At 33.0% G+C, this 26,939-nt stretch overlaps 1 protein-coding gene across 10 annotated transcripts in view; it reads right to left on the bottom strand.

Moving 5' to 3' along the window:
* The window catches only part of Nbeal1 (neurobeachin like 1), a 185,907-nt gene that overhangs the window by 9,049 nt on the left and 149,919 nt on the right, over positions 1–26,939 (bottom strand). For 5 of the 10 annotated variants that reach the window (XM_040294730.2, XM_078017874.1, XM_078017875.1 and 2 more), the window contains 12 exons: positions 26,471–26,580; positions 21,598–21,715; positions 20,555–20,652; positions 17,947–18,063; positions 13,837–13,926; positions 11,872–11,981; positions 10,088–10,260; positions 8,495–8,589; positions 6,539–6,655; positions 5,706–5,867; positions 4,922–5,070; positions 1,757–2,889 (listed from right to left, as the gene is read on the bottom strand). In XM_040294730.2, coding sequence (XP_040150664.2) covers positions 2,613–2,889; positions 4,922–5,070; positions 5,706–5,867; positions 6,539–6,655; positions 8,495–8,589; positions 10,088–10,260; positions 11,872–11,981; positions 13,837–13,926; positions 17,947–18,063; positions 20,555–20,652; positions 21,598–21,715; positions 26,471–26,580 — 1,616 coding nt within the window. In that variant the 3' untranslated portion in view covers positions 1,757–2,612. Of the gene's footprint in view, positions 1–1,756; positions 2,890–4,921; positions 5,071–5,705; positions 5,868–6,538; positions 6,656–8,494; positions 8,590–10,087; positions 10,261–11,871; positions 11,982–13,836; positions 13,927–17,946; positions 18,064–20,554; positions 20,653–21,597; positions 21,716–26,470; positions 26,581–26,939 lie in introns of those variants that run through there. The other 5 variants (XM_021735694.3, XM_040294731.2, XM_005338923.5 and 2 more) reach the window with 3 other exon arrangements.

The following is a 26,939-nucleotide window of genomic DNA, read 5'->3' as shown; positions in this document are numbered from 1 at the left end:
TCCAATTATATCAAAATTACCACATTCTTTTAACCAAAATATGTATCATTTCATTAAAAAAAGCTTCTTACACTATAATCTAGCCATGGAGACATACATGTTTGAGGATTTTCTTCTTGGTATTTGTACTATTAATGCTACTCATAAGGACAAAAATAAAGTAAACCATATTTGTTTGTTTCAGAGGGCATGTATAGGGGATTGAACTCAGGAGCACTCGACCACTGAGCTACATCCCTAGCTCAATTTTTAATTTTATTTAGAGACAGAGTCTCACTGAGTTGCTTAGTGCCTTGCCATGCTAGGCTGGCTTTGAATTCAAGATCCTCCTTCAGCCTCCAGAGCCACTAGGATTATAGGTAGGCACCACTGCACTTTAGCTAAAACTATGTTTTGATGAAAATACTTTAAAAATATTTGATATTAGAATTTAAAAAATAACATTTAACAATAGTATGATTAAAGGTAGTTTAGAAAGCAAGAATAGTAAAATGTCTTTGAAGGTAAGAATCACATTTTGTTCACCATTAATCATGCACCACCTACCACCTTCCTTAATATACACCAAATATTAATTAAATCAGTGTGTAAAAGTATTTGAAAAGCACTTACATATCTATGAAGCAAAAATCCCATATGATTTGCTGTAATCACTTTTCTATGTACAATATTTTAATTTTTTTTGTGATACTAGGAGCTGAACCCAGGATATCACACATGCTAGACAAGCGCTCCACTGCTGAGCTATTATACCCAGCTCTTTTCATTTTATTTTAAGAGTAGGTCTCACAAAGTTGCCCAGGTAGGCATTGAGCTTGTGATTCTTTTGATTTAACCTTCCAGGTAGATGGGATTACAGGTGTGCATCACCTTGCACAACCTATAGTCTACTTTTTAGATTGGTGATTCCTCTACCACCTTTTTTTAATAGTAAGTTTTCTCAGGTACATTTATTAGAGTGATAAAAGATAAGCTTCATACAAAGATACTAGTGGTTGGGCTGGGATTGTGAGGCTCAGTGGCAGAGCGCGTGCCTCACACATGTGAGGTACTGGGTTCGATCCTCAGCACCACATGAAAATGAATAAACAAAATAAATATTTTTTAAAAAAGCTACTAGTGGCTTTGGATGTTTGTTTTGCATTTTCACTTCAGATATATTTTCTGAAACAGTATTTTCATTACTCTATTACTACTTTACCATCTGATTTATAAATATAAATTTCACACTGACAGAATAATAAACATGATATATAATTTAAAATACACTAAGATTTTAATGTTTAAATAAAAATAAATCTAGAAACAGAAATGACTTTATAACTATTGATCTGGCTCATATTCTACAGTCATATTTATATAATAAATTATATTTTAATTATGAAAGATTCTAAATATTCAATTTATTATAATAGATCCATAATTCAGTCACTACACCTAAAGATATAAAACAGAAAATACTTTTATTGATGATCTATACAGCATTCAGATTCTATGTATTGTAGACTATATAAATCTTACTAATATCAAACTTATTTTGGTAATAGTAGAAAACATTAATTTAGTCCTACAAAATATACCTGCTTAGGTGTTTTTTCCAATCAATTTTTAAAATAATATGTATGTATATAACAGTCATTTCACTAAAAAAAAATTTAGTAAGATCAGAAACTAACAAACTTTTACCTAAGTTGGGGAAAGCATGCAAATTTAAAAGGCACTTGGGTAATCCACACAAAGTGAAACACTCGAAGAGTAAAGTTTCAGCAGAATTTTTATATAATCATAACATTAGCAAAGGAGAGGTGGGTCTGATTTGGGAAATTCATTAATCAAAAAACTCACTGTTAAATGAAGATGTGCTCAAAATGGTTTAAATATAAGTGAAGTACTGAGATACAGAGCTGCTCACATTGTTTGGGGGATTATCACATCTGAAACTAAATGTTGCCATCATTTTAAGAGCACTTTTAAGAGTATCCTGGACAAAGAGCATAAGGTCTAAAGAAATTTTAAAACATTTATAAAGCAAAATATTCTTTTGCTCTAAAATAGATTATAACCACTGATAATGTAATATTAATTTCTTAAAATAATCCCTATAGATGCTATATAATTAGATTTCTCAGAAAAGACCAATAATGACACCCTCCCCCCAATTTATAATGATTAACTCTGTAATAAATTTCTTGGAAAACCACAAAATTACTTTGAGTAAGTCACTAAGTTTTCCTAGAAACAATTATTTATGATATTTAAATATTTAGTAATTGATAAACCATCATCAAGGAAATTGATAGTTATTATAGGAAACTCACTGAAAGTAAACACATTAATATGGGGATATTCATAGTTCTAAACAAAAAAATGATGATTTTACAAAAGGACATATAGTCATGTTGGGTATTTGTCAAAATTAAATTAAACAGTTTTACTGTTTGATTTGAAAAGGCTTTAATGAACTAAAAATTCATGTAGTGGTCCTCTATCTAGATTTGAAATAAAAAAGACTTAATTCCAGTAAAGTGGTAGACAAACACTGCCAAATGTGTATTTTTCAATTATATTACAAAATAAACACCACTCTTGAATAACAACTTTATCCTCTGTTTTCATTTACTGCCTTTTGAAAAATCAAATTTGTTTTTGAACTTGTTTATCCATAATGGAGACTTCTGAGTCAGCTGGAATGAAGGAGAACCAAAGGAATCCCCAATAGTACGGGAAATGAAATTCATGACACTAGGTTTTACCTCGGCTGGCTTGCCAACACCTACTACAATCAATTTGCCATCTTCTAAACCTACAAGAATATGGCTGTATTCTTTGGTTACACAAACACAGTGGATAGGCAATCGCATGGCTAATGGAGTGATGCTGAGATTCAAACTAGAAGAGAAATAAAAACATAGACATTATTACATGCATATATAAAGGATTCACAGAATCTTATACCTAGAAGATAACTTAATGATCACCTAGTTCCACCTTGTCATTGTACTTAGATTCATGTTTTTCTTCGATCATCTATAATCAAATATTAATAAAACATCTATGAACCTGATATACAAAAATTATTTTCCTTATTCTCTAGAGAACCTTATCCTTTTTCCTTAATTTCCAATCCATTTTATTATTACAAATCCTTTTTCTGATTTATTACTCATTTGATGGAAATATCCTATCTGTTCTCTTACCAGCGGTTTGCAGGTGGGATCAGAGGAAAAGTAAGAGACAAAACAAATTAAACAAAAAACCAGGTAGGATTCTATGTGGATATTAACTACATTCTTCTCTTTAGTGTCCTTCCTAAAACAGGTGGAAATAAAGCTCTTATACCCATCATTATTCTCTGAGCCTCAGATTATCAGTGGGCATTTGTTCTACCTGTCTTAACCTTATTGCTGAAATTCTGTGTACATACTGTGCTCACTGCCATCCTATGCCTTTGTGCTTTCTTTTCTTATATCTCACCTACCCTCACCTCCAGAAGATGGCCCTCCATCTCCAACTCAGTTCCTACTAATCCTTCATGGAGACTTCTGACTACTGAGATCCACAGCAATCTTTACTGTCTTTAAAACTCCTCCTACACATATAACTACCACAAAATAATTTAGTTTTTAAATTATTCTTATAATTTCACAAATATTTATATTTCTCTAACTGGTCTTAAACCCTTAAGGTCAGTTATTACGAATAAATATCACAGTACTGGGCACAAAAGCCTCTTTCATTAAATGTTTTTTACCTTGTATACTAATAAGTGGAAGTTATGTAAGAATGCCAAAAAAAGCTCCAAAAGTGCACGAGTGTATGTGCTTTTGAGGTCCATAAAATTGATCAATTTGCTTTGTCTGATAGTCCATTATGATAAATGCCTGTGTTTGCTTAATACAAAATGATGAATTCTAGGATATATAGACCATATTCTAGAAAAAAAATGCTAAAAGATGCTGTTGATTTTTCTAATTGTAGATTCTGTTAATAGCACTCTAAAACTGCGGCTATAAAAATTCTTGGAAAGATATAATTGGAATAGATTTTATTTATTTTTTATTATGGTGAGGCAAACTAAAAGTGTTTTTAAAGTTAATCTATTTGTGCATGGGGATTCTTCTGTTGATATACCTTTACTTTATTCATTTACTTATAAGTGGTGCTGACAATTGAACCCAGTGCCTCACACATGCCAGGCAAGCACTACACCACTGAGCCACAACCCCAGCCCCTCTTCTGTTATTTAATGCAGTGAAGGAGAGGGATGTTTGAGCAGTGAATATGTGCTAAAATTTAGTATTCTTCAGTTACCCTGCTACTCTGGAAAATCTTTCTTATAAATTACTTCCTGGTCCAGAGTATTCTATCTTATTACATCCACATCAGATTCACTTCTATCCCTCTCTCCCCAAATCCCCTATCTTGGTGTTTTCCTTATTCTTACTAATCCAGGAATCCTTTATCGTCCTCAATTTGTTCCATAGCTAGGGAATTTATAAAATTTACATTTATTATTAATAAATATTAAACCAAAAGATTAGGAATTTTAGATTCCTGGTTTCCATTTATGTTGGAAGTACCATTACCTTTTATTTATTTAAAATATTTTTTAGTTATTGATAGACCTTATTATTTTTATTCATTTATTTATATGCAGTGCTGAGAACTGAACCCAGTGCCTCACAGACATCACTGAGCCAAAACCCCAGGCCCATTACCTTTTTTTTTTTTTTAAAGAGAATTTTTTTTTTTAATATTTATTTTTTAGTTCTCGGCAGACACAACATCTTTGTTGGTATGTGGTGCTGAGGATCGAACCCAGGCCGCACGCATGCCAGGCGAGCGCGCTACCGCTTGAGCCACATCCCCAGCCCCCCATTACCTTTTATTAAGTGACAGTTCAATAATTTTTATTACTTACCTGTGAAGATCTCTTATAGACAGGAATCCCTGTAAGCTGCCTGTGATGATGTGTTCTCCAATTATACATATATCTGATATTTGTTCCTTTAGGACTTCAGACCCTAGATACTTGCCATTTATAGAAAACAAGTGTAATGCATTCTTATCCTACAAAGAATTGATGAGGAAAATTTAACAGTCTTGAATAAAAATTCAGTTTTTATATTGTCTGCTAAAACTATAACAAAATGATTACAATTTGGTTGTATTTAAAGAGAAAGTATATAGACAATCTTAGAGTGATTTCAAATCAAATTGCCAAGTAAATAAACATTAAACAAGAAATCTTATCCCTAAAAAAGAATTAAAATATCTTTCCAGTCCAAAAATACTCAATATTCATAAAACAAAAAGATTTCCTTAATATTTAAAAAGCTTTATCACTGAAGAGAAATAAACAAATAAAATTCAGGGTTTATTTATTTATATCCTGCTTTGTGTGAAAATAATTTCAGTTGACTATCATTTCATGTAAAATTATGAACTCCCACATAATCAGAATTTATTTTTAGAAATCATGTATTATATAAACCAATAGAAATTCCTAAAATAAAATACAAATGTAAGGCCAAGATTATAGTGGAGGTCTGTCTAACAGTAAGGAATAAAAAATTTAATGATGAAAGGAAAAACAGTCTCTTTAAAATACGGAATTCATTCCTTCCTCCAACTGCCTCATAAATGTTGGGAGGAAAAGACATACTATCTGTAGTCTACATCTACTACATGAAAGTGTTACATACCTTGAGGATGGTTGGTTCTTCACTGCTAGAGTAGATGACAATATGTCCTTCCCAAGATATAGCCAAGTTGGGAATGGTCAGGAATAGAGAACTCTCACATGGTGGTCGTAAAGTCCTCATGTACTGACCTTTCTGAATGGTATGTATAATCACAGTGCCATCCTACAAATAAGAAATATTACAAAAGGAAAAACAGAAGGGAAATCAACAATCACAAAAAAAGAAAGTGGACTGGGGTTGTGGATCAGTGGTAGAGCGCTTGTCCAGCATGCATGAGACACTGGGTTTGATTCTCAGCGCTGCATATAAATAAATAAAATAAAATCTATTGCCAACTAAAAAAAATAGATAAATAAATAAAATTGTTTCTAAAAAACAAGATAGTAAAGTGGTTGGAAAACAAACATAGAAAGAGAACTAGAAAATGATCATTCTACCAAGCACACATATATCTTAGGAAAATTCCAATTTTGGATTTCAAGTAGTATTTTATCTCATAGAATACCCTCTTCCATTAATTAGTAAGACAAATAAAATCCCCAATAGAAGGGCTGGGGTTGTGGCTCAGTGGTAGAGTGCTTGCCTGGCATGTGTGAGGCACTGGGTTTGATCCTCAGCATCATATAAAAATAAAATAAAGATATTGTGTCCATCTACAACCAAATGGACACAATACCTTTATTTTATTTATAATACACACCCACACATATATTTAACATATATATATATATATACATATATGTATATATATATATATATATATATATATATATATATATATATTTAACATTTGTAGAAAAAGTAATTAGGATTTCTTTCAAGTGAACTCTTACCCTTGATCCTGACACTGCCATGTCTAGTTCAGTGCTGATGCCAACACTCAATACCTCATCAGTGTGTCCATAAAGAATGTGAAAAGGTTTAGATGCTAAGCCCACAGGCACGCCTCCCTAATATTAAAACAGAAAAGCAAAGATGAAAAGAGTTTTCTTATTACTTTTTTAATAAGTTTATTATGCATTTAAACTTTCTAATAATAAAATAATAATGTAAGTTATCATAACCACTGAGTCAATTCATTGTAGTACTCATTATGTTTCTCCTTGAATTTCTAAATTATTCTCAATGTTAAAGTCAAAAACTTACTCTGAATGGTTTCAATGTTGACCATCTTGGATTAATTTTTCCAAGTATATTACTTGCCTTTTTAATCTACAGAATTATTTTTCATTAACTCCAAATAAACTTTTTGTTTTATATCTCTTCTCTTTCCCATTTACTGAAGGTCTCTATATCAGGGACTTCAATTATCTTTATGCTGACTTATTAAATATATCCAGAGATACCATTCTTTCTCTAACTGCTATAATCATTTTATTTTTGCATTTGTACTCACTTTGATTACCTTAAATTTTTCTTTCATGCCATTGATTTGGTTTGAAAAACACATCAAATCTATTTCTTCCCGTTTCTGCTTTGTGTTTGTTTACTTACATAATAGCATTGGTTTTATTCTCAGTTTGATTCTTCTGTAACCTTCTATTTCAATGAACTGTTATTATGTTTTACTAATATAATTTTATTGCAAGGAATCCTCTGTCTCTAAGCTGTTTTCTTTCAGAAGAAAAAATATTCCTTCTTCATGTCTTCACCATACTTTACTTGTATATTACTTTTTATACTATGAAACATTTAAATAGTTGAGACAAGTTACTTATTTTTTTTGGCCGGGTAGCAGGGGGTACCAGGGATTGAACTCAGGGACATTCGGCCACTGAGCCACATCCCCAGCCCTATTTTGTATTTTAGAGACAAGGTCTCACTGAATTGCTTAGAACCTCACCATTGCCGAGGCTGGCTTTGAACTCACAACCTCTTGTCTCAGCCTCCTGAGCCGATAGGATTACAGACGTGCGCCACTGCACCCAGCTAGTTTTATTGTGATTATTCTAGGCAATTCTATTCACACCCTCTATTTAATTCTGCATAATGTGCACTAACTTCTCTGGATACTCCATTACCTCAGACACATTGTCTTCTTAACCTTTGAGTGTTTATCTATGTGTATAGGGTATTTTAATTGTTACAAATCAAGTAGTTACCAAAAAACAGATACTCCCCAAATTCATTTTAAAAAGGTTCTATATCCCAATAAAGACAGAACAAAAACTGATAAACATAACAAAGACAGAATAAAAACTGATACGTTTCAATTAAAAGTAGATAAAGAATTAAAGTACTAGCAAATAAAATGTAACAGTAAAATGTAATAGCAATATACCACAAATTACATAGGTTTATTACAGGAATTCAAGAATGGTTTAAACCTATTAGAAAAAGGTAGAAAACCAAGAAAACTTAGAGAGAGAGAGAGAGAGAGAGAGAGAGAGAGAGAGAGAGAGAGAGAGAGAAACTTCCTGAATACTATTGAGAATATAAAAGGTTCATGAAAATTATAAATCTATAATTTCCAGAGATTCCAATAGAAAGGGCAATAAAAGTATTATGCTATCTAGACAATAATAATAATCACTATTTTCCTAGGAAAGGTTAACAAGGAGAAACTTTTGGAAAGTATAGGGGATTAGGCAACAAATAAAAAAATTCAAACCTAGAAAAAAAAAAAACACAATGATCGGTACAGGACAAAAATCCAGGTAAAAGAATGCAAAGGAGTTCAAAAAGTCATCTACTGCAAGAGAAAAGTTCATTATCCTATTAGAACATCTTGTTAGTTTTCTCAAAGTGAATCTCTAATCTAATCGAAGAATATTTAAATGTGTGACTACCTGTTGTATTATTTGCCATATCATACAAGTGGTATCTCTGGAACCAGAAATCAAATGTATTCCACAGTAATCTGTAGCTAGGCAAGTCACAATATCTGTAAGAAAAGGTATATAACAAAATGAAATATTGGTTTTTGCTGAAAGAGAATTTTAAGAGCAATTTTAGTTAATGCTCAAACTATTGCTAAAGCTGTTATTCTATAATGGGGAGGAATGTAGAAATGGCATTAAAAACTACTGGCAACATGTTACGCATGAAAGAAGCAATATCAAAAATCACGGAGAGCTGGGGCTGGGGATGTGGCTCAAGCGGTAGCGCGCTCGCCTGGCATGCGTGTGGCCCTGGTTCGATCCTCAACACCACATACAAACAAAGATGTTGTGTCCGCCGAGAACTAAAAAATAAATATTAAAAATTCTCTCTCTCTCTCTCTCTCTCTTTCTCTATCTCCTCTCTCACTCTCTCTTTAAAAAAAAAATCACGGAGAGCTTTCTTTGACATTATCCTTTTTTTATTTCTTTTTGTTAGTGTGAGGTATAGATGTTGGGTATGTGCAAAGTCTATTAGAATCAGATAGCTTGAAATGAACCCCAGTTAATTTTTGTTATACTTTTCTCCCCTCTCATCTCAATCATTTTCTCCTTCAATTGGGCATTAAAATCCTACAGAATATGTGTCCTTAAAAACAAAACATAAAAAACAGGACATATTATCATGCTGTAAATTCACAAATATATTTAAAAAATTCCTGAACCATAAACAGTTGAGCTATCTATGTGATATGGGAGGAATCACTAGTACAAAATTAGCAGCAGATTCCATTTTCGCTCCCTAATAGCTTTATTAAAAATAAATAAATAAATAAATCTGCTCAGTGTTTTCATTATTATATCAGAGACACATCAGGTTAAACTATATTCAACAATTTTATCCATTTCATGCTTTGTTAATATAGTAATAGGGAAGTTGATATTTTATTTAATGATGACATATTTTGTTATAAATTTGTCTTAAAATCCTTATTTCTATCAGCCAATTAAACTTATTCTAACATCTTTTATACCTGATGAAGGTGTATTTAATTTGTATGATGCTTTAGTATTCCTCTAATACATCCAAATTTAATATAAAAAGCATATAATATTTAGAATATTTCACTATCAAAAAGTTCACTCAGCCTCAAAGGTAAAAATTAGGGGATAAGGATACAGTTCAGTGGCAGAATGCATGCCTACCATCATAAGGCCTTGGGTTCAATCCTTCACACACCACCAAAAAGGTAAAATTTGGCAGGCATGGTGATGCACACCTGTAATCCCAGCAGCTCAGGAGACTGAGGCAGGAGGATCTTGGGTTCAAAGCCAGCCTCAGCAAAAGCAAGGCACTAAGCAACTCAGAAAGACCCTGTCTCTAAATAAAACACAAAAATAGGGCAAGGGATGTGGCTCAATGGTTGAGTGCCCCTTAGTTCAATTGCCAGTACCCTCTGCCCCAAAAAAGTTAAAAATTTAATGCTTTTTATAGGGAACATGTACTACTTTCAAATAGTTCAAAAAGTTAAAATTTTTTTTTTTTTAAAAGTTAATGCTTACCCATATGTCTGATGTTGTGGGAGATAACTTTGCCTTTTGCAAGTGACATCACTTGAATGCTGTTATCCCAGTGTCCAGCACTGAAGAGCAACTTTGCATCATGTGATACTACAAATAGCTTAGAAGTGATCTCCAGCCCGGGAGCAAAAGGACCATTCATACTACGCTGAGTTCTGTAAACACAATTAAACATTACACTTTTTCTTGAAAGATTACTTTTTTGGTATCAACTATTTAAAAGAGAAATAAAAAATAAATCCCTGAAGTTCTATTTGAAATGTCTATTAAAAAGTGATAAATGTTTAAAAAACACACTATTCTTACTTTCTTCATAGTCTTCATAACATTAAGATATACATAACAAATAGTCTCAAAGGTTAAGCATAAAGAAATTGAGACTGGTGAAGGTGTGAAAAAAGTTTAAATTTGGGCTTTTAAGGCCAACTTAATAAAATTGACAATTCTATTAATGGCAGCCTCAAAGTATAAAGACAAGATAGGATATGCCAGGACAAAGAAAATCAGTAATAAATTAAAACCAGGGATCTCCTTCACAAGGTGATATATTTGAGGTAAATGCATATCTAACAATGCTCATGATGACCTTCTCTTCCATTGCAAGCAAAGCAAGCTTATGGGTTTTATCTGCTTCTAAGTAAAATATCTGTGAGTGTAGCAAATTTTTTAGAGTTTGCAGAAAGACACAATTGATTGCAGTGTATACATAAAAAATGAGGAGCTAATTCTAGTTCAGTTCTACAACTATTATTCTACATTAATTTGCTAAGAATAATCTTTGTACAAAAGACAACATTACTATGTTCTATGTGGAGTAAGAAGGAAAAAAGATATTATCTCCTAATCTCATGGAATTTTATTCTAGTTGAGGAAGACAAGAAAGATACAATAATAACAAGTATGTCATTTTAAATAGTTTTCATATATGATGCAATTGATCCCCAAAACACTGAATATGATTTAGTTAGAAAAAATACAATTAATATATAGCTGAGACAACCCAGAGTAAGAGAAACATCACATTGAATTAGAATATAACTTTTGGAAATTTAAAAAAATAACTAAGTTAATTCTTACTACTTAAACACATAGAATTTATTCAGAAGTTATAAAGTAGAATATAATTAAAATTAAGTACACTATTTGTAATGTAATTTTTGCTTTCATAGCTGCAGTTATAGAAATTCAATCTTGTCTTGGTTTATAAACCAAGTCAGGATCCTTTCAAGTCAGAATATAACTTCAAAAAAAGGAAGGGAATTTGGGCTGGGGCTGGGGCTCATAGGTAGAGTGCTCGCCTAGCATGTGTGAGGCCCTGAGTTCAATCCTCAGCACCACATAAAGTAAAATAAAGACATTGTGTCCACCTATAACTAAAAAATAAAAGAAAAGAAAAAGGAAGGGAATAGGAGTGATGTAAAAAAGAAGACAAAAGAGGCTGGGGCTATAGTTCAGCGGCAAAGTGCTCACCTAGCACGTGTGAGGCCCTGGGTTCAATCCTCAGCACACATAAAAACAAATAAATAAAGCTACTGTGTATAACTACAACTAAAAAATAAATATTAACTTAAAAAAAGAAGACAAAATCTGGATCTCAAGACAGTACTTTCAAAATGAACAGAAGTAAAGTATAACAAACTCTATTGAAATGTATAATTATAACAAACCAATATTTTTTAAAGATTAAAAAAAAGAGCAGAATCAATTTTTTCCCAGCAATGAGGTACTGACTGTAGCTGTTCTGCCTTAAATGTTCATTTACTTACTTTGGATTTGTCACAGTTTGATCCTTGATGAATGTAAAGTAATTAGAAATGCTTCTATCGTAAGGCAGCCATCCATGAGTTCCAATAACATAATTCATGCTTACTGTTATCTAAAAAAATAAATGAAGATTCAAATGAAAGATTAAAGAAAGCAGCGAAGAACAATCAGATGGCCACTTATCATTTGGGGAATACTGTGGTACTGTGTATTTAACATATGAAACTCATTAAGTCTTCAAATAGTTAAAGTGGACAAAGCTCTATCTTACTGTAAGAAAAGTTGTCAAAATATATATATATATTTTTTTTCTGTCTTTCTTTCTTTTTTTTTTTTTTAACGTGTGGTGCTGGGGATTGAACGTAGGGACTTGTACATGCAAGGCAAGCACTCTATCAACTGAGCTATATCCCCAGGCCCTTATTTTCTTCCTCATAATTTCTCAAAGTTTATTAGCAACTACTGGCAGTCAGAGAAAATTCAAGATTAAGTCTCATCATAAAAATGATACACACATAATTTAGAACATAAATCAGAAGAATTTATGTACTTCAGCACTATTTATTTTGTGGTAGTAGGGACTGAGAACTAGAACTTATAATGAACTGTTAGGACTCCCTGAATTGATACAGTGAATACTTCCTTTTGAAAATGCAAAGCTTTTTACCCCCTTGATTAGAAAAGTAACAAACTACCCCTACCTCTCAATTCATGTAACTTTAAAAAAAAAAAAAGGGCATTAAAATTGAAAATCACAAGAATTCATCTTTCTAGAATTTTTTTCTAAGCAAACAATATGCATAATTATAAAAATAGGTCTAATTCTAAGTGACAAAATTAGAATAAAACAGACCAAGGTTTTGTCCATGTGCTAAAGTCCCAGATCTATTACTTGCTAGATCTGTGACTCTGGGCAAGTTACTTCTCTGAGTTTTAATTTCTTATCTGTAGAAGGGAAGTAACAGTAGTGCCTATCACATAAGATTAGGTGAATTAAATGAAAAATTCATGTAAAACATTGACCAAAGTGCCCTGAATATATATGTTAACATATTGTGCATTATTTCTCTTTATTATTATTATAGCTTTATAATAAATTTTAATATAAGATGCTATCCTCTTGTTTTCCCTGCATAAAATTTCCTGGTTCTTTTCACATATTTATTCTTTTATTTTTTTGATGCTGGAGATTGAACCCAGGGCCTTGTGCAAATGAGGGAAGCACTTTACCAACTGAGCTATATCTCCAGCCCTTTTTAAATTTTTTTTGTATTTGTAGATGGACAGAATGCCTTTATTTTATTATTTTTCTTTTTATGTGGTGCTAAGGATTGAAACCAGTGCCTCACACATGCTAGGCAAGTGCTCTGCCACTAAGCTATAGCCCCAGCCTCACATATTTATTTTTCTAGAAATTTTCACATACTTATTTTTCCAGATTAAAATTACAGTAACTACTTAAAAGCCACATAAACTGAAGACAGAATTCCATCAAATTAGTTTTATAAAAATGTTCTCTATTGTTATCATTATTGTTACTTTTGGTACTAGGGATTCAACTCAAAGCCTTGAGTATGCTAGGCAAATGCTCTATTACTGAGCTGTTACCTCTCAGCCCTTTTTAACTTTTGAGACAGAGTCTTGTTCATGATAGCCTTCAACTTGGCAATCCTCCTGCCTCAGTGTTTGGTATAACTGGGATTACAAGCCAGCTCCCATTTCCAGCCTTCTATTATTCTTAAAAATGTTTTTTTATATACATAACTTTATTTTAGTTGTTTATTTTTTTAAATTTGGTGTTGAGGATCAAACCCATTGCCCCACACATGTTGGACAAGCGTTCCTACCCCTGAGCCACAACCCCAGGCCAAAAATGGCTTTTAAAAAATGTTATTTCCTTTTTTTTTTTTTGGTAAGTTAGAATGTATATAGGAACTATAGTGTGACCAAGGTATAAGTCAACTTACCAGTAACTCAGGACTGCCTTGAGACATGAAAGAACGAGACTGATTTTTGGGGACAATGGCTTTTAATAGTGGAATACCATCACTAATTCCCTGTAAAATAAAAGAGGTTCAGTGGTTGGCTCTGTTCATATTTATTAGGCACAGATTATAAAAAAATTTGTTTCTTTAAAGAAGAATGAACCCTATGATATGGCAATCATATAATCATTTAATTTAAAATGTAGGAAAGGAATTTATACTAAGTTTGGATATACTTTTTTCTTTCAAATTTTTTTGACCTTTATTTATTTTATTTACATGTGGTGCCGAGAATTGAACACAGTGCCTCACACATGGCAGGCAAGTACGCTACTACTGAGCCCCATCCCCAGCCCTGGATGGCATACTTGAAACTTCTGAAACCATCACCTTCTTCTATTCCACTATTCTACTGTTAAACAGAGATGTAGATTTCAAGGAGCAGCAATCATTTAAAACAACCAGTGATTTATGATCTTTTCTTTTCCCCTGCTATGAATATAAAGTAGAAAATATAGATCATGTAAAAATACATTTGTCAATAAGTCAAATGGGAAAACTGATTATAATTCATAGAAAAAGTCTTTTAGGTTTAACTTCCCCAAAACAGACCTCTTTTGTTAACTGAGGTACTTTTCCTGAAAACCTCAATGTTACTATTTAAAAATACCATTCTCAGAAAAATCTATTGTTATTTTATTATAATATGAAAGACAACAAGAATTTTAACTTTGTTCCCCAATAGGATAATAGTTCATAAATGATACCTAACATTAGGGTAACAACATTATTTGGTACCTACTATGTACCAAGTAAGAAGTGCTGACCTACAGAGCGATCTCTCTTTTCACAGGAATGTAAAGAGAAACATCTCTTTTGATGATGAAAAAAGGCTAATAAGTTATTAGTACCCAAGGATATCTTTTGTGTTCTTGACTCTGCTCCAGATAACTGTTCTTGGGGAAAAGCTACCATGTGATATGGTGCACACAGAAAAGGATAAATATGTCACTGTCCATTTATATATAAGAATGTATTATTGGGCTGGGGATGTGGCTCAAGCGGTAGTGCACTCGCCTGGCATACGTGCGGCCCAGGTTCGATCCTCAGCACCACATACAAAGAAAGATGTTGCGTCCGCCAAAAACTAAAAAATAAATATTAAAAATTCTCTCTCTCTCTCTCTTAAAAAAAAAAGAATGTATTATCATATAAAAACCTGTCACAAACATGTCTCCTTATGTGCTTTTTCTCTTTGATGATGATTAGATATAATGAAAATAGTCCTATCAGCATTATTATTATTTATTTTTTTGGTACTGAGGATTGAACTCAGGGGCACTTGGCCACTGAGCCACATCCTCAATCCTATTTTGTATTTTATTTAGAGACAGGGCCTCACTGAGTTGCCTTGCCATTGCTGAAGCTGGCTTTGAATTCGCAACTCTCTGGTCTCAGTCTCCCAAGTCACTGGGATTACAGGTGTGCACCACCACACCCAGCCTACCAGTATTATATAACAAATATAATAACGTATATCCATCAGATTATGGTTCAAATAGAGTTTTACAGATTGCTTTATGGGCAGTAAAAAGAACACAACAGGCCTGAGAATGCTATCCTTAGAAAGGCGTATTTGCAAGGCTGACCCTTGGCTGCCTTCTGGGACTTGACAGGCAAACAGATCCTTACACTGTCATAAAACTTTTCCTTCAGTGATAAGGGTGGTTCTTTATACCTACACTGTGCTTAGTAGGATTTATGCTCAACACCTGCTTTTCTTCTGGAACTTGGAATTTTAGTATGTGCTAGGTATGTAATTAGCCTCCAATAATAGTCTTGGACACCGAGTCTCTAGTGAGCTGCCCTAATACGTAAGAAGATGTTTTCACATTTCATTACTGGAATAATTAAGCATATCCTGTGTGACTCCACTGGGAAATGACTCTTGGATGCTTGTGCGGAATTTCCCCCTGGATTCTCCCCATTTGTATTTTGTCTTTGCTTATGTTGCTTTGTATCCTTTCACTGAAATAAATCTTAGCACAACTGATACAAGTTGACTCCTGTGAGTTCCTGCAATTCCCAATCTGGAGGACAACCAACACATCCTAGGAAGTAGTCATCACTTCTCAGCACCATTTCTATATTGTTCTGAGTTCTAGGGAACTAACTTAAGATACTTTTGGAAAACTACCAGCACTGAAAAGTTGAAATAACTATCTACGTGAATCTAGGTAAAGAGTGAAAGATTATTTTCCAAGTACTCTCACAAAGATGTGAAAGCAAATCTATATTAAAATATAATGGTGCTTACTACAACATAGTTCATTTGGGTAAAACTCATCAAGCTATAAAGTATTATAAATCTCATTTTACATTAAATTATCAAAAACCTCTTTACATTTTCTCATGGTAATGAACCTAAGAAACATTCTACAGTGATGCTATATATGCAGGATTTTACAAACTACAGCCTGTAGGACAAATCTAGTCCACCACCTGTTATGTGGGCGGTGAGTCAGCTAAGAAAGCTTTTTATGTTTTTAGATGGTTACATTTTGAGTGGGTTATTTATGTACCTACACAATATGTACCCTTTATATATGTACCCTTTATTTTACCTCATGGCTTAGAAAGCCCAATATACTATCTGATCCTTAAAAAAAAAAAGTTTGCCAACCTCTGCTGTAGTCTGAGATTCCTTGTTCTATGTATATCTCCAAACTATTTTTATTAACTTAGTAACTTTTTTTAAAAGTTGTACATGGGCACAATACCTTTATTTTGTTTATTTATGTGGTGCTAAGGATGGAACCCAGTGCCTCATGCATGCTAAAAAGTGCTCTACCACTGGAACCACAACCTTAGTCCTAACAGTAAATTTTAATCTTCATTTTTCTTTTCTTTTTTAAGTTGTAGATAGACACAATATCTGTATTTTTATTTGTTTATTTTTATGTTGTACTGGGGATCGAACCCAGGGTCTCACACATGCAAAGCAAACATTCTAGCACTGAGCTACAACCCCAACCCTTCATTTTTCTTTTTGCCAAGAGCTAATATTATCTGTCATAAACAAAATTCATAAGTATGAATGTATTTCATTATTACTTTCTAGACTATCTTAAATATTTCAAATGTATAAACATTTGAATTTTTAAATTTAAATTTTAAGGTACTTTTTAAAAAAAATTTTTTTTAGTTGCTGATAAACTGTTATTTTATTTATTCATTCATATATGGTTCTGAGAATCAAACCCAGTGCCTCACATGTCCTAGGCAAGGGCTCTACCACTGAGTCACAACCCCAGCCCTTGAAGGTACTCTTTCAATTATAGCATTATCTATTGCTTGCCTATTCCTTCTTTTTCTTTTTTTATTATTATTTTTTTAGTTGTCAGTGGATTTTTATTTATTTATATACAATGCTGAGAATCAAACCCTGTGCCTTACTCATGATAGGGAAGTGCTCTACCACTGAGCCATGATCCCAGCCTGTTGCCTATTCTTTCTTATACTATCAATAACAATTTATATTGGGCCACATTTTATTGATAAGCAGACACTATATTAATAGCTATTAATATATAAGCTCTCTACATGTCATCTCGATTGTCACAAAAGTTTGTTTCTGTTTGTTTTGGGTACTGGGGATTGAACTCAGGGGCACCTTACCACTAAGCTATATCCCCAGTCCTTTTTATTTTTGAGACAGGGTCTTGCTAAATTGCTGAGGATGACCTTGAACTTATGACCCTCCTGTCTCAGTCTCCCAAGTTGTTGGAATTACAGATGTGCACCACTGTGTCTGGCCCACAATAAAGTATTTTAAACACAATTATTTGTCCTTCCTTGTCAGGAAAATGTTAAGTAGAAGAAAGAAAGTCAAAAGAAATAGTTGAGACAAGCATTCAGCACAAACAAAAGCTTTCAATACAAACGTTTTAAAAATCCAAGAATAGATTATTACAGTAGTACTATTTAATATTAAATATTATAATATTCTGCTCCATTAAAGAATGAAATAAACTTTAAGATATACAGAATTCACAGAGAAAATTGTTTGATATTACCAAGCTTGTATATTACCTCTATAAAAAATGACTTGAGTTCAGGGAGGTGTTGAAATAGGTTTAGGGTTGAAGCATCTGTTTTGGTCTGCTTCTGTATTGCTTCCTCTGCTGATAATCTAGGAGGGTGTGGCTCCTTCAAAATAATTTTAAGAAACAATTCCATAATTACATTAAAACATCTCTCACTGTATTCCTTCACACACACTGGGCTCTATTAGTTGTTTATTTATTTATATGTGGTGGTGAGGATTGAACCCAGGGCCTCACAAATGCTAGGTGAGCACTTTACCACTGAGCCACAACCGATCATCCTTAATGACATCTTTATTGAATCTCTAGGTCAGAATTATTTTCGTTTATTGTTTTCCTTGACAAATTATTTTATTTAGTACTCATTTATTTTTGTTTTGAATTACATATACTTATTTATGGTCTTTCTTCTCTACCTATACTATGGCTATCTTAGAATCAGACATAAGTTGTATTCAATTTCGGATTTTTCAATACCTACAACAAAATCTTAAACATAACAAATGCTTAATAAATGTTTGGCAAAATCAAATGTACTATTTAAGATCTATAATGGGGTGAATTTTTATTTCCTGAAATAACATAAAAATGTAAACACTATCAAAATCAAATTATAAACATTGCTGCATAATTACCAAATAAATTATTTTTCCATTATTATTATTCTCTTAACTTCCATGTCAGAGATACAGGACAGTATCACATATTAATAAGCAGAAAACAACAAAATAAAGGCACAGTTAAATGAAGAATAGAATTTTAACTAAATGGGATTCTTTCATCTCTATCTCAAAATATTAGATTAAAGGCAGTAGGTGGGATAGCTACAAGTATTAAAATATGTAGCTCTTTTTTAAAAAATTATTTATTTATTTTAATTTGTTCTATATGACGGCAGAAAGCAATTTAATTCATATTACACATACAGAGCACAATTTTTCAGTCTCTGGTTGTACACAAAGTAGAATCACACAATATGTAGCTCTTAATAATATTATTTAGTTTTCTAAAACCACAGACTGATGCCTAACCAAGGCTCAATTCTTTTTTTTTTTTTTTTTTTTTTGGTTTTGGTGCTGGGGATTGAGCCTGGGGCCTTGCTTGCACATGCTAAACAACACACTCTTCCACTGAGCTACCCCCCTTCCCCCGCCGCCACTCTTTTATTCTGAGAAAGGGTTTCAGTATATTGTCCAGACTGGCCTTGAACTTGAGATCCTCCAGCCTCACTCTCCAGAGTAGCTAGGATTATAGATGCACATGCAACTGGTCCCTAAATCATTTTTTTATGACAATAAAAGGTAGCAGTACTCTTATAAAATAAAAAGTAAAGGTGGTGCAAAAATATTATAAGATCCATTTCAGAGTCCTAAGAATAGTTCTGTTTTATTCCTTTACTTTTGCCTTCTGACTGTACCAGAAGGTAAGGGATGAAACACTGACTTCATATGATTTATTTTGTAAAAACCAATGTTGGAGGCCCAACTGTCATTAAAGAACAGTAACAAATATCAAGTTAGTCTGAAAATTGAGTTGACAAAAGTAAAACTATAGACTTGAGCTTTAGATGCCCTGTTGCTATATTAGCTGTGGAGATTTCAATTCAACAAATATTTACTTTATACATATTATATGCACAAATATATAAAGATTATTAAGAGAAGGCTGCTGACTTTAACATATTTATAATTTAGTGAGAAATAGAGATAAATCGGTAAGGCAGAGAGTGTCATAATTAACTTTTAAGAAAAGCCTATAAAAACATCAAAAAGAGATATAGTTTAACAAGGGGCTTATAGCTACTAATTGAGAGAAAACATGGCATGGTACAAAGACTTTGGAGTTAGTCATGCATAAAAATCTTACCCTAGTCACTTTTTAGTTGTGTAAATGTAGAAGAAGTATTTAATAAGTATTTTTACAAAGTATTTAAAAATATTCAATAAGTAAGGTATTGTGGTTAGGTATTACTTTCTGTTAGGCTTGGCTTTATCATCTAAAAATATGAGGATAAATGGATAGTCACTGTGAGGGTTTAGGAAAGTATCTAACACAGTGATTGAATAAGAAAGCATCTACTTAATAATATGAAGTGATTGGCTTTCTGGGTAAATATATATATAAAAAAATAAATCCTTCTTGTCACTTATAAGCACTTGGCTATTGAAATGGATTTTCATCCATTTGCCTCATCCCCGGTGCCAGGAATAGAACCCAAGTAATATGGTCAGCAAGTGTTCTCCTAAGTGGATTTTGTGTGTATGTGTGTGTTGTGGGAAGTGGGGATGACAAGATTTCGTTACATTGTCCTGGCTAGTCTTGAACTCAAGATTCTCCCACCTCAGCCTCCAAAGCAGCTGGGACTATAGGCATCCATCATAATACCTGTCTTCATAAATGAATTTTAAATGCAATATTTTATTATTTCAAAATAGGAATAATCAATTAAATGTAATGTTATTTTTTTCCAAATTCTGGACAATAACTCTGACATAAGGTTTTAAATTATTAAAATTATTAAAAATAATGGTAATACTATTTCTTAGCAATTCATTTCTAGATATCTTTAGTTGACAATAGCTTATATAATTTACCTTTAACAGTTGGCAAGGTGTTTGCCCAAAGTTGTTAATCATTCCTTCTAAGGCTTTTCTTTCTTTCTCGTCTGTTAAGGCGTCCAGATCCACAGCTCCTAAAACCAGAAGTACACTTATAAGCTCACTATAGTGTGAAAACAAAACAGCATGCCACATCACAAACATCAGAAACGAATTAGCATATGTGTGTGTGCACGTGTGTAATTTTTAAAAAAAATTTTACACTACTGGGGACTGTCCCTGGGTGATCAAACACAGAGACACTGTACAACTGAGCTAATCCCTACCCCTTTGTATTTTTTATTTTGAGTCAAGGTTTCACTAAGTTTGTCCAGGCTGGCCTTGAATTTATGATACTCCTGCCTCAGCCTCCCAAGTGGCTGGGAATACAATGTGCACCACTATGTCAGGTGATTTTTCAGTCGAAATCAGAAAACATTATTGTTATTATTTTTTGTTCTAGTTATACATGTTAGTAGAATGCAGAAAACATTCTTGATCCTGAGCTAAATAATGTCATTTGAAGAGTTTGTTATTGATAATTCTAAAGCTTTCTTTCAAAGTTTACTTGCAATTTAATATGTAATATTTAATATAGAACTAACTAGGACATATATGTCAGATATCAAAAACTCTTTAGACAGCTAGGCATGGTGGTGCACAACTGTAATTCCAGAAACTCAGGAGGTAGAACTGCCAGCCTCAAGCATCTAGTGAGTCTCAAAGTAAAGAATAAAAAAAAGTGGGGATGTAGCTCAGTGGTAAGGCACCCCTAAGTTCAATTAACAGTACCTAATTGAACCAAACCCCAAACTCTCTTTTAACACCAATAATGACATTTATAATTAGATTTGCCTATATACATACTTAGTTACTATCCCCCTACCCCAAAAAGCAGCATCTTCAATTTTCAATCAAAAAGCTGTTTTGCTAAGGAGGTCTTTCCTATATTAAGCAGGTTCAAAATGCTACAGGTGACTATATATTGAACAATAATTTCTATCACAATAATGCAGCAGAAAAAGTATATAAGTTTATACCTTCATAACTACAGTAATAAAAAACATTGAGTGCCTCCACTGCAGCTGGTCCCCTTTGTTTATAACCAAAAATCAGATCTATCCATTCATGAAGATGAGCTGAAACATACTCTGATTCCTAGAAAAAGAACAAGTTTAATAATTAAGATATCTTCCAACTATAATATAATTTGTATTCTTTAAAAGAGCAAATGAGGGGCTGGGGTTGTGGGTTGTAGCTCAGTGGTAGAGTGCTTGCCTAGTAAGCATGAGGCACTTGGTTTGATCCTCAGCACCACATAAAAATAAATAAAGGTACTATTTTCATGTACAACTAAAGAAACATATATATATATATATATATATATATATATATATATATATATATATATATTTGTGGTGCTGAGGATTGAACCCAGGGCCTTATGCATGCTAGACAAGCACTCTACCAACTGAGCTATACCCCCAGCCCTAAAGAAATATATTTTTTTAAAGAGCAAATGAAACATTTCTACTCATAAATCTTTTCATCTGTACATAAAATTCTCTCAAAATAATGTTAAACATTCATTCAGTATCTACTATGTATATTGACTATTCATATGTACTATAAAGTAGATGATCATTTTTTTATCTTGATGTATGTATATTCTAACTACTAGGGGAAGAAAATAACATAAATAAGCCCAAATATCTAAAGGAATTAATGAGAGCTATGAAATGAATCTTTGTATTAAAGTTTCCATTGAAATAGTTTTTAGAACTTTTCAATTCAAGAATAAAGAAAAAAATCAATTCAAGGAAACAACAAAACCACCTTGGGGTTGAAAAAGTGGCTGCAAATCACTTCCCACCTGAATCCACACACCAAGAGGTAAACCAAGTTGAGTAGCAGACAGAGACTTTATGGAGATTATTAGTGATGAGACAGCGAGGACACTGTTACTAAAGACTGAAGAAAAGGGGATTCCTGTATTAGATACATCAGATATAGAAACGAATCTGTCTGTGGGTATTTTCCAGATTTGAAAATAAAACAATTTCATCCTGAGAACTCAAGAGAGCAAATATTCTCAAAATGAGAAATGGTCTGAGACAATGATCAAATCAGATCATTACCATTAAACTATAGCATTGGGTAAAAGTTTTCAGGGATTTGACTGTAAAACAATCTTAAGACCTCAGAAAGATTCAAGGTTGTATCTCTTAGACCATTCAACTAGAAATTTTAAGAGTCTAAGAATCTTTAACAGATTTTTCTGTAGTTGTTGCCCATTTGGCCCAAAGTAGAAAAGGGACCATTCTGTAAAGTAATGCAGAGTAGCTTTTGTCCAATAGAGTTAAGAAACTCATAAAGTTTTAAAGGGATTATACTAGTTAACACTAAAAGAGAGAAAATTTGTTCAAAAAAGAAGAGATTGAAAAAAGAAAAAAAAGAGAGACCTTGGCTTTCAACATCAAAGAATTTGACAAAGATACTCATATAAACAGACTAGCAGGTGTGAGGCATGTGGTCCTTAGCACATCATAAAAATAAATAAATAAAATGTCCATCTACAACTAAAATTATATTTTAAAAAAGAAAGAAAGGAAGGAGGGGAGAACCAAAGACTGAATGAGGATCACACTCAGGGACCATGGCTCCACCCTAAAGGAAAAAAAAATTTAAAAACATGTTCCTACTAGAATTTTAAATTGCAATGAACCAGTAATTGCTGGGAGCCTCCTGTTCTTCTCCGTTTTCCCCAGCTCCTTTTTTTTTTTTTTTTTAAGAGAGAGTGAGAGAGGAGAGAGAGAATTTTTTTTAATATTTATTTTTTAGTTCTCGGCGGACACAACATCTTGGTATGTGGTGCTGAGGATCGAATCCGGGCCACATGCATGCCAGGCGAGCACACTACCGCTTGAACCACATCCCCAGCCCCCCAGCTCCTTTTTTAAAAGCAGGAATTCTACTGAAGTTTTTCTGTTTTGTCATGTCACTACTGTTATATGGAAGCAGATAACTTTCTTTACTTCGTGTATTGAGATCAGAAAGAGGCAACACCTAAGTGATTTCAGCTACTTATAGACTTGATTTAGATATCAAGGTAATAGACTTTAGGACTCAAGTCTTTTTTTTTGGGGGGGGGTATGGTGCTGGGATGGAACACAGGGCCTTGTGCATTTGAGGCAAGCACTCTACCAACTGAACTGTATCCCCAGCATTCAAGTCTTAATGCAAGGATAAATTAACTACTTCCTGAGGGTCAAATCCTGATCTGCTGCCACTTTAATAGATTAGTAGTTGAACTCAGAGACATCCATTTGCTTCAACACAAAAAAGGCAGAAATGAGCTACAACACAGAACCTTACTGTTGACAGTTACAAAAAATTTGACAATTCCTGTCTTAATGCTTTAATGGAGGAGGCAGACCATAGGTGTCTTAAGTGAATTTATTTTGCCTCGCATATGTGAGGCACTTAGGTTCAATTATGAGCACCACATAAAAATAAATAGAAAAAATGAAAAAGATACTGTGTCTTATCTAGAACTAAAAAAGTTTTTGAAAAAGGGTAGGGTATGTAAATGACTTGTGATTAGAAGGCCAAACTGTATGATAAACGAAAAATAGCTGTAAATTCTTTCTTCCTCTCACTATTGAGAGATAGGGTTTACTTTCCCTCCTGCTGAATTGGCACTGATTCTTCAAACAGCATAAGGTGGCAGAAATGATGCTATGAAAATTCAAAGTCTTAAATTATAAGAGAGCAAGGAATATTTCATTTTTATACTTTTGGGGAGACCTGAGCTGCCATGTAAAACAAAAAAGCCTGGCTACCAATTGTAAAGAAGATATCCTCAGACTATAATGCAGAGAGAGAAAGAGACAATTTTGGAAAAACCAGTAAATCTTCAAAAATTATGTATAAAGATAATTCTATCTATTATTTAATATCCCAGTGTCTTAATGTACCCGTCAGATGATTCTAACCACAGATATCATGTAACTGCAACTACATGAGGACCTCAGGCAAGACCAGTCAAATCTCCCAACTGAGACCGGCTAACCCACTGAACGCTGAGAGATGATAAAATGGCTATAATTTTAAGCCACTGAATTTTGGTATAGTTTGTTATAGAACAACACATAAACTGGAACAAATTTTCTAACATTAAAGTGCATGTCTTCCTAAAATCCCAACTTCTACCTTAGATCTTACATACTATTAGCAAAAAGGATTTAAAAGGCTGGAGGTATACTCAGTGGTAAAGCACTTGCCTAGCATGTGTGAGGTCCTGGGTTCAATCCCTCATACCACAAAAAATAAATAAGAAAGTAACTTGTGTCTACAGAAAACTAAAAAATAAATATTAAAAAATTCTCACTCTCTCTCTCTCTCTCAAAAAAGAAAGAAAAAAAGAAAGAAAGAAAGAAAGAAAGAAAGAGGAAGGAAGGAAGGAAGGAAAGAAAGAAGGAAGAAAGAAACTAAGTAAATGGACTTGAGAAGTTTCTGCTAGCTAATAAAAACAGTGTGTGTTGGGGGTGGGGTTGGGAAGAACAGAGTTATAAAAACAGTGAGCAGAGAGAAACAGGTTATCTTTCAAGATTGCTTTATTTTCTTTTTTCCAATTCCTTATTTGTTTTTTTTAATATTTATTTTTTAGAAGTAGTTGGACACAATACCTTCATTTCACTTATTTATTTTTATGTGGTGCTGAGGATCGAACCCAGGGCCTCGCACGTGCTACACTGAGCCACAATCCCAGCCCCCCTTATTTGTTGATAAAGTTATTGCTTACAAATATAATCTAATTTTGATTTTTGTAAAATTGACAACTATATTACTTTTAAAAAATATTTATTCTTAAGTTTTAGGTGAACACAACATCTTTATTTTACATCTATGTGGTGCTGAGGATCGAACCCCAGTGCCTCATGCATGCTAGGCAAGCACTCTACCACTTAGCCACAACCCAAACCCCTGGCAACTATATTTTAATGACAAAAAAATGCTTCCAAGTATTAGCCTAATTAGTGCTCTAATTAGTTTCAGAGTCTGAAACACTTCATTTAAGTACAGAACCAGGTGGGCTACTATGGGGGGAAAGAGAGAACCAATTATATCATCTGCAAAACAGTAACATAATTATCAATGTTTAACTAACCCTCATTAGTTCTTCAATTCTAAATTGGAAATTTAACTGAAAATTAGTGAGCTTTAAAAAGTGTCATTTAGGATTTAGCTGCTTTTGTCATAAGAAACTTAAAATGTATTCATTCTTCCTGAGATTTGAAACAAGTGCAAAGTATCAAACTACACCAGTTTGGTAAATGGAATGGTTATACATACAGTAGGGAGATAAAGAACTGGAGTATTAAATACAGGCTTGAATAGTCCTTCTGCAAAGTGCTTGGGACCAGAAGTGTTTCAGATTCTATTTTTGTCCCCCCAATACTTTTTCTTGAGACAGCATCTTGCTATGTTGCTCAGGCTGGCCTCAAATTCCATGGCTCAAGGGATCCCCCCATCTCAACCTCTCAAGTAGCTAGAAATACATGTGAGTACCACCAGGCCTGCCTTGGATTTTGGATTTTTCCCATTTTGTAATATTTGCAAAGACTTGACCTGTTGAGCATAAGTCCAAACTCCCAAATGCTCTAAAATTCAAAGCTTACTTAAAGTTAAGTTTAAGGATTTTCAACCTCTATTTTGTTATATTCATGGATTACAATATATTGCTACTGTATCAGAGGATTCTTAAAAATAAATTATTATATCATACTTTCTAAACACAGCATACATAACAAATTAATCTGAAAAAATAAAAATTAGGTATATTTTATTTCAGCCTTTGGAAAACACATCTGTACCTTATTAATCTGTCTAATAACTAAACAAAAATCTTACCAGAGCTTTCCTATGTTTACAGATGAAATCTTCAGCTGACTTAGCCCACTTGGGAAGGATGACATTATTTACTAGTTCTCTGGAAACTTGTAGACGACCCAAGTTAAATTCTAAGACATAAAAGATAAAAACATTATATCACTTTAGATTTAAATATATGAAGTAAATCAAATATAAATGAGGGCATGCTACTAAGCAAAATAGTGGCTTTTTTCCTCGTTAGTTTTTATCTATTGGCATATACACTATCTCATTAATTTAAAAAGTTTTAAATTAGTTTTTACAGGGGAAATCAGAATAAGAATTAATTCTTTTGTTGAGAAGAGTAGTTACAACACTCATGTTAATCTAAACAAAAATGCAGTATTAATTATTCTTTTTACACTAAAATCAAATCCTCTAATGGTTAATTTACAAAATATAGCTACTTTGAGCTTTTTGGTAAAACATATACCTTAAAATCATTCAT

Source organism: Ictidomys tridecemlineatus, chromosome 7 (assembly GCF_052094955.1).
Source record: "Ictidomys tridecemlineatus isolate mIctTri1 chromosome 7, mIctTri1.hap1, whole genome shotgun sequence".
NCBI lineage: Eukaryota > Metazoa > Chordata > Mammalia > Rodentia > Sciuridae > Ictidomys > Ictidomys tridecemlineatus.
Note: the sequence above shows the minus strand (reverse complement) of the source record. Positions and strands in the feature narration are given on the sequence as shown.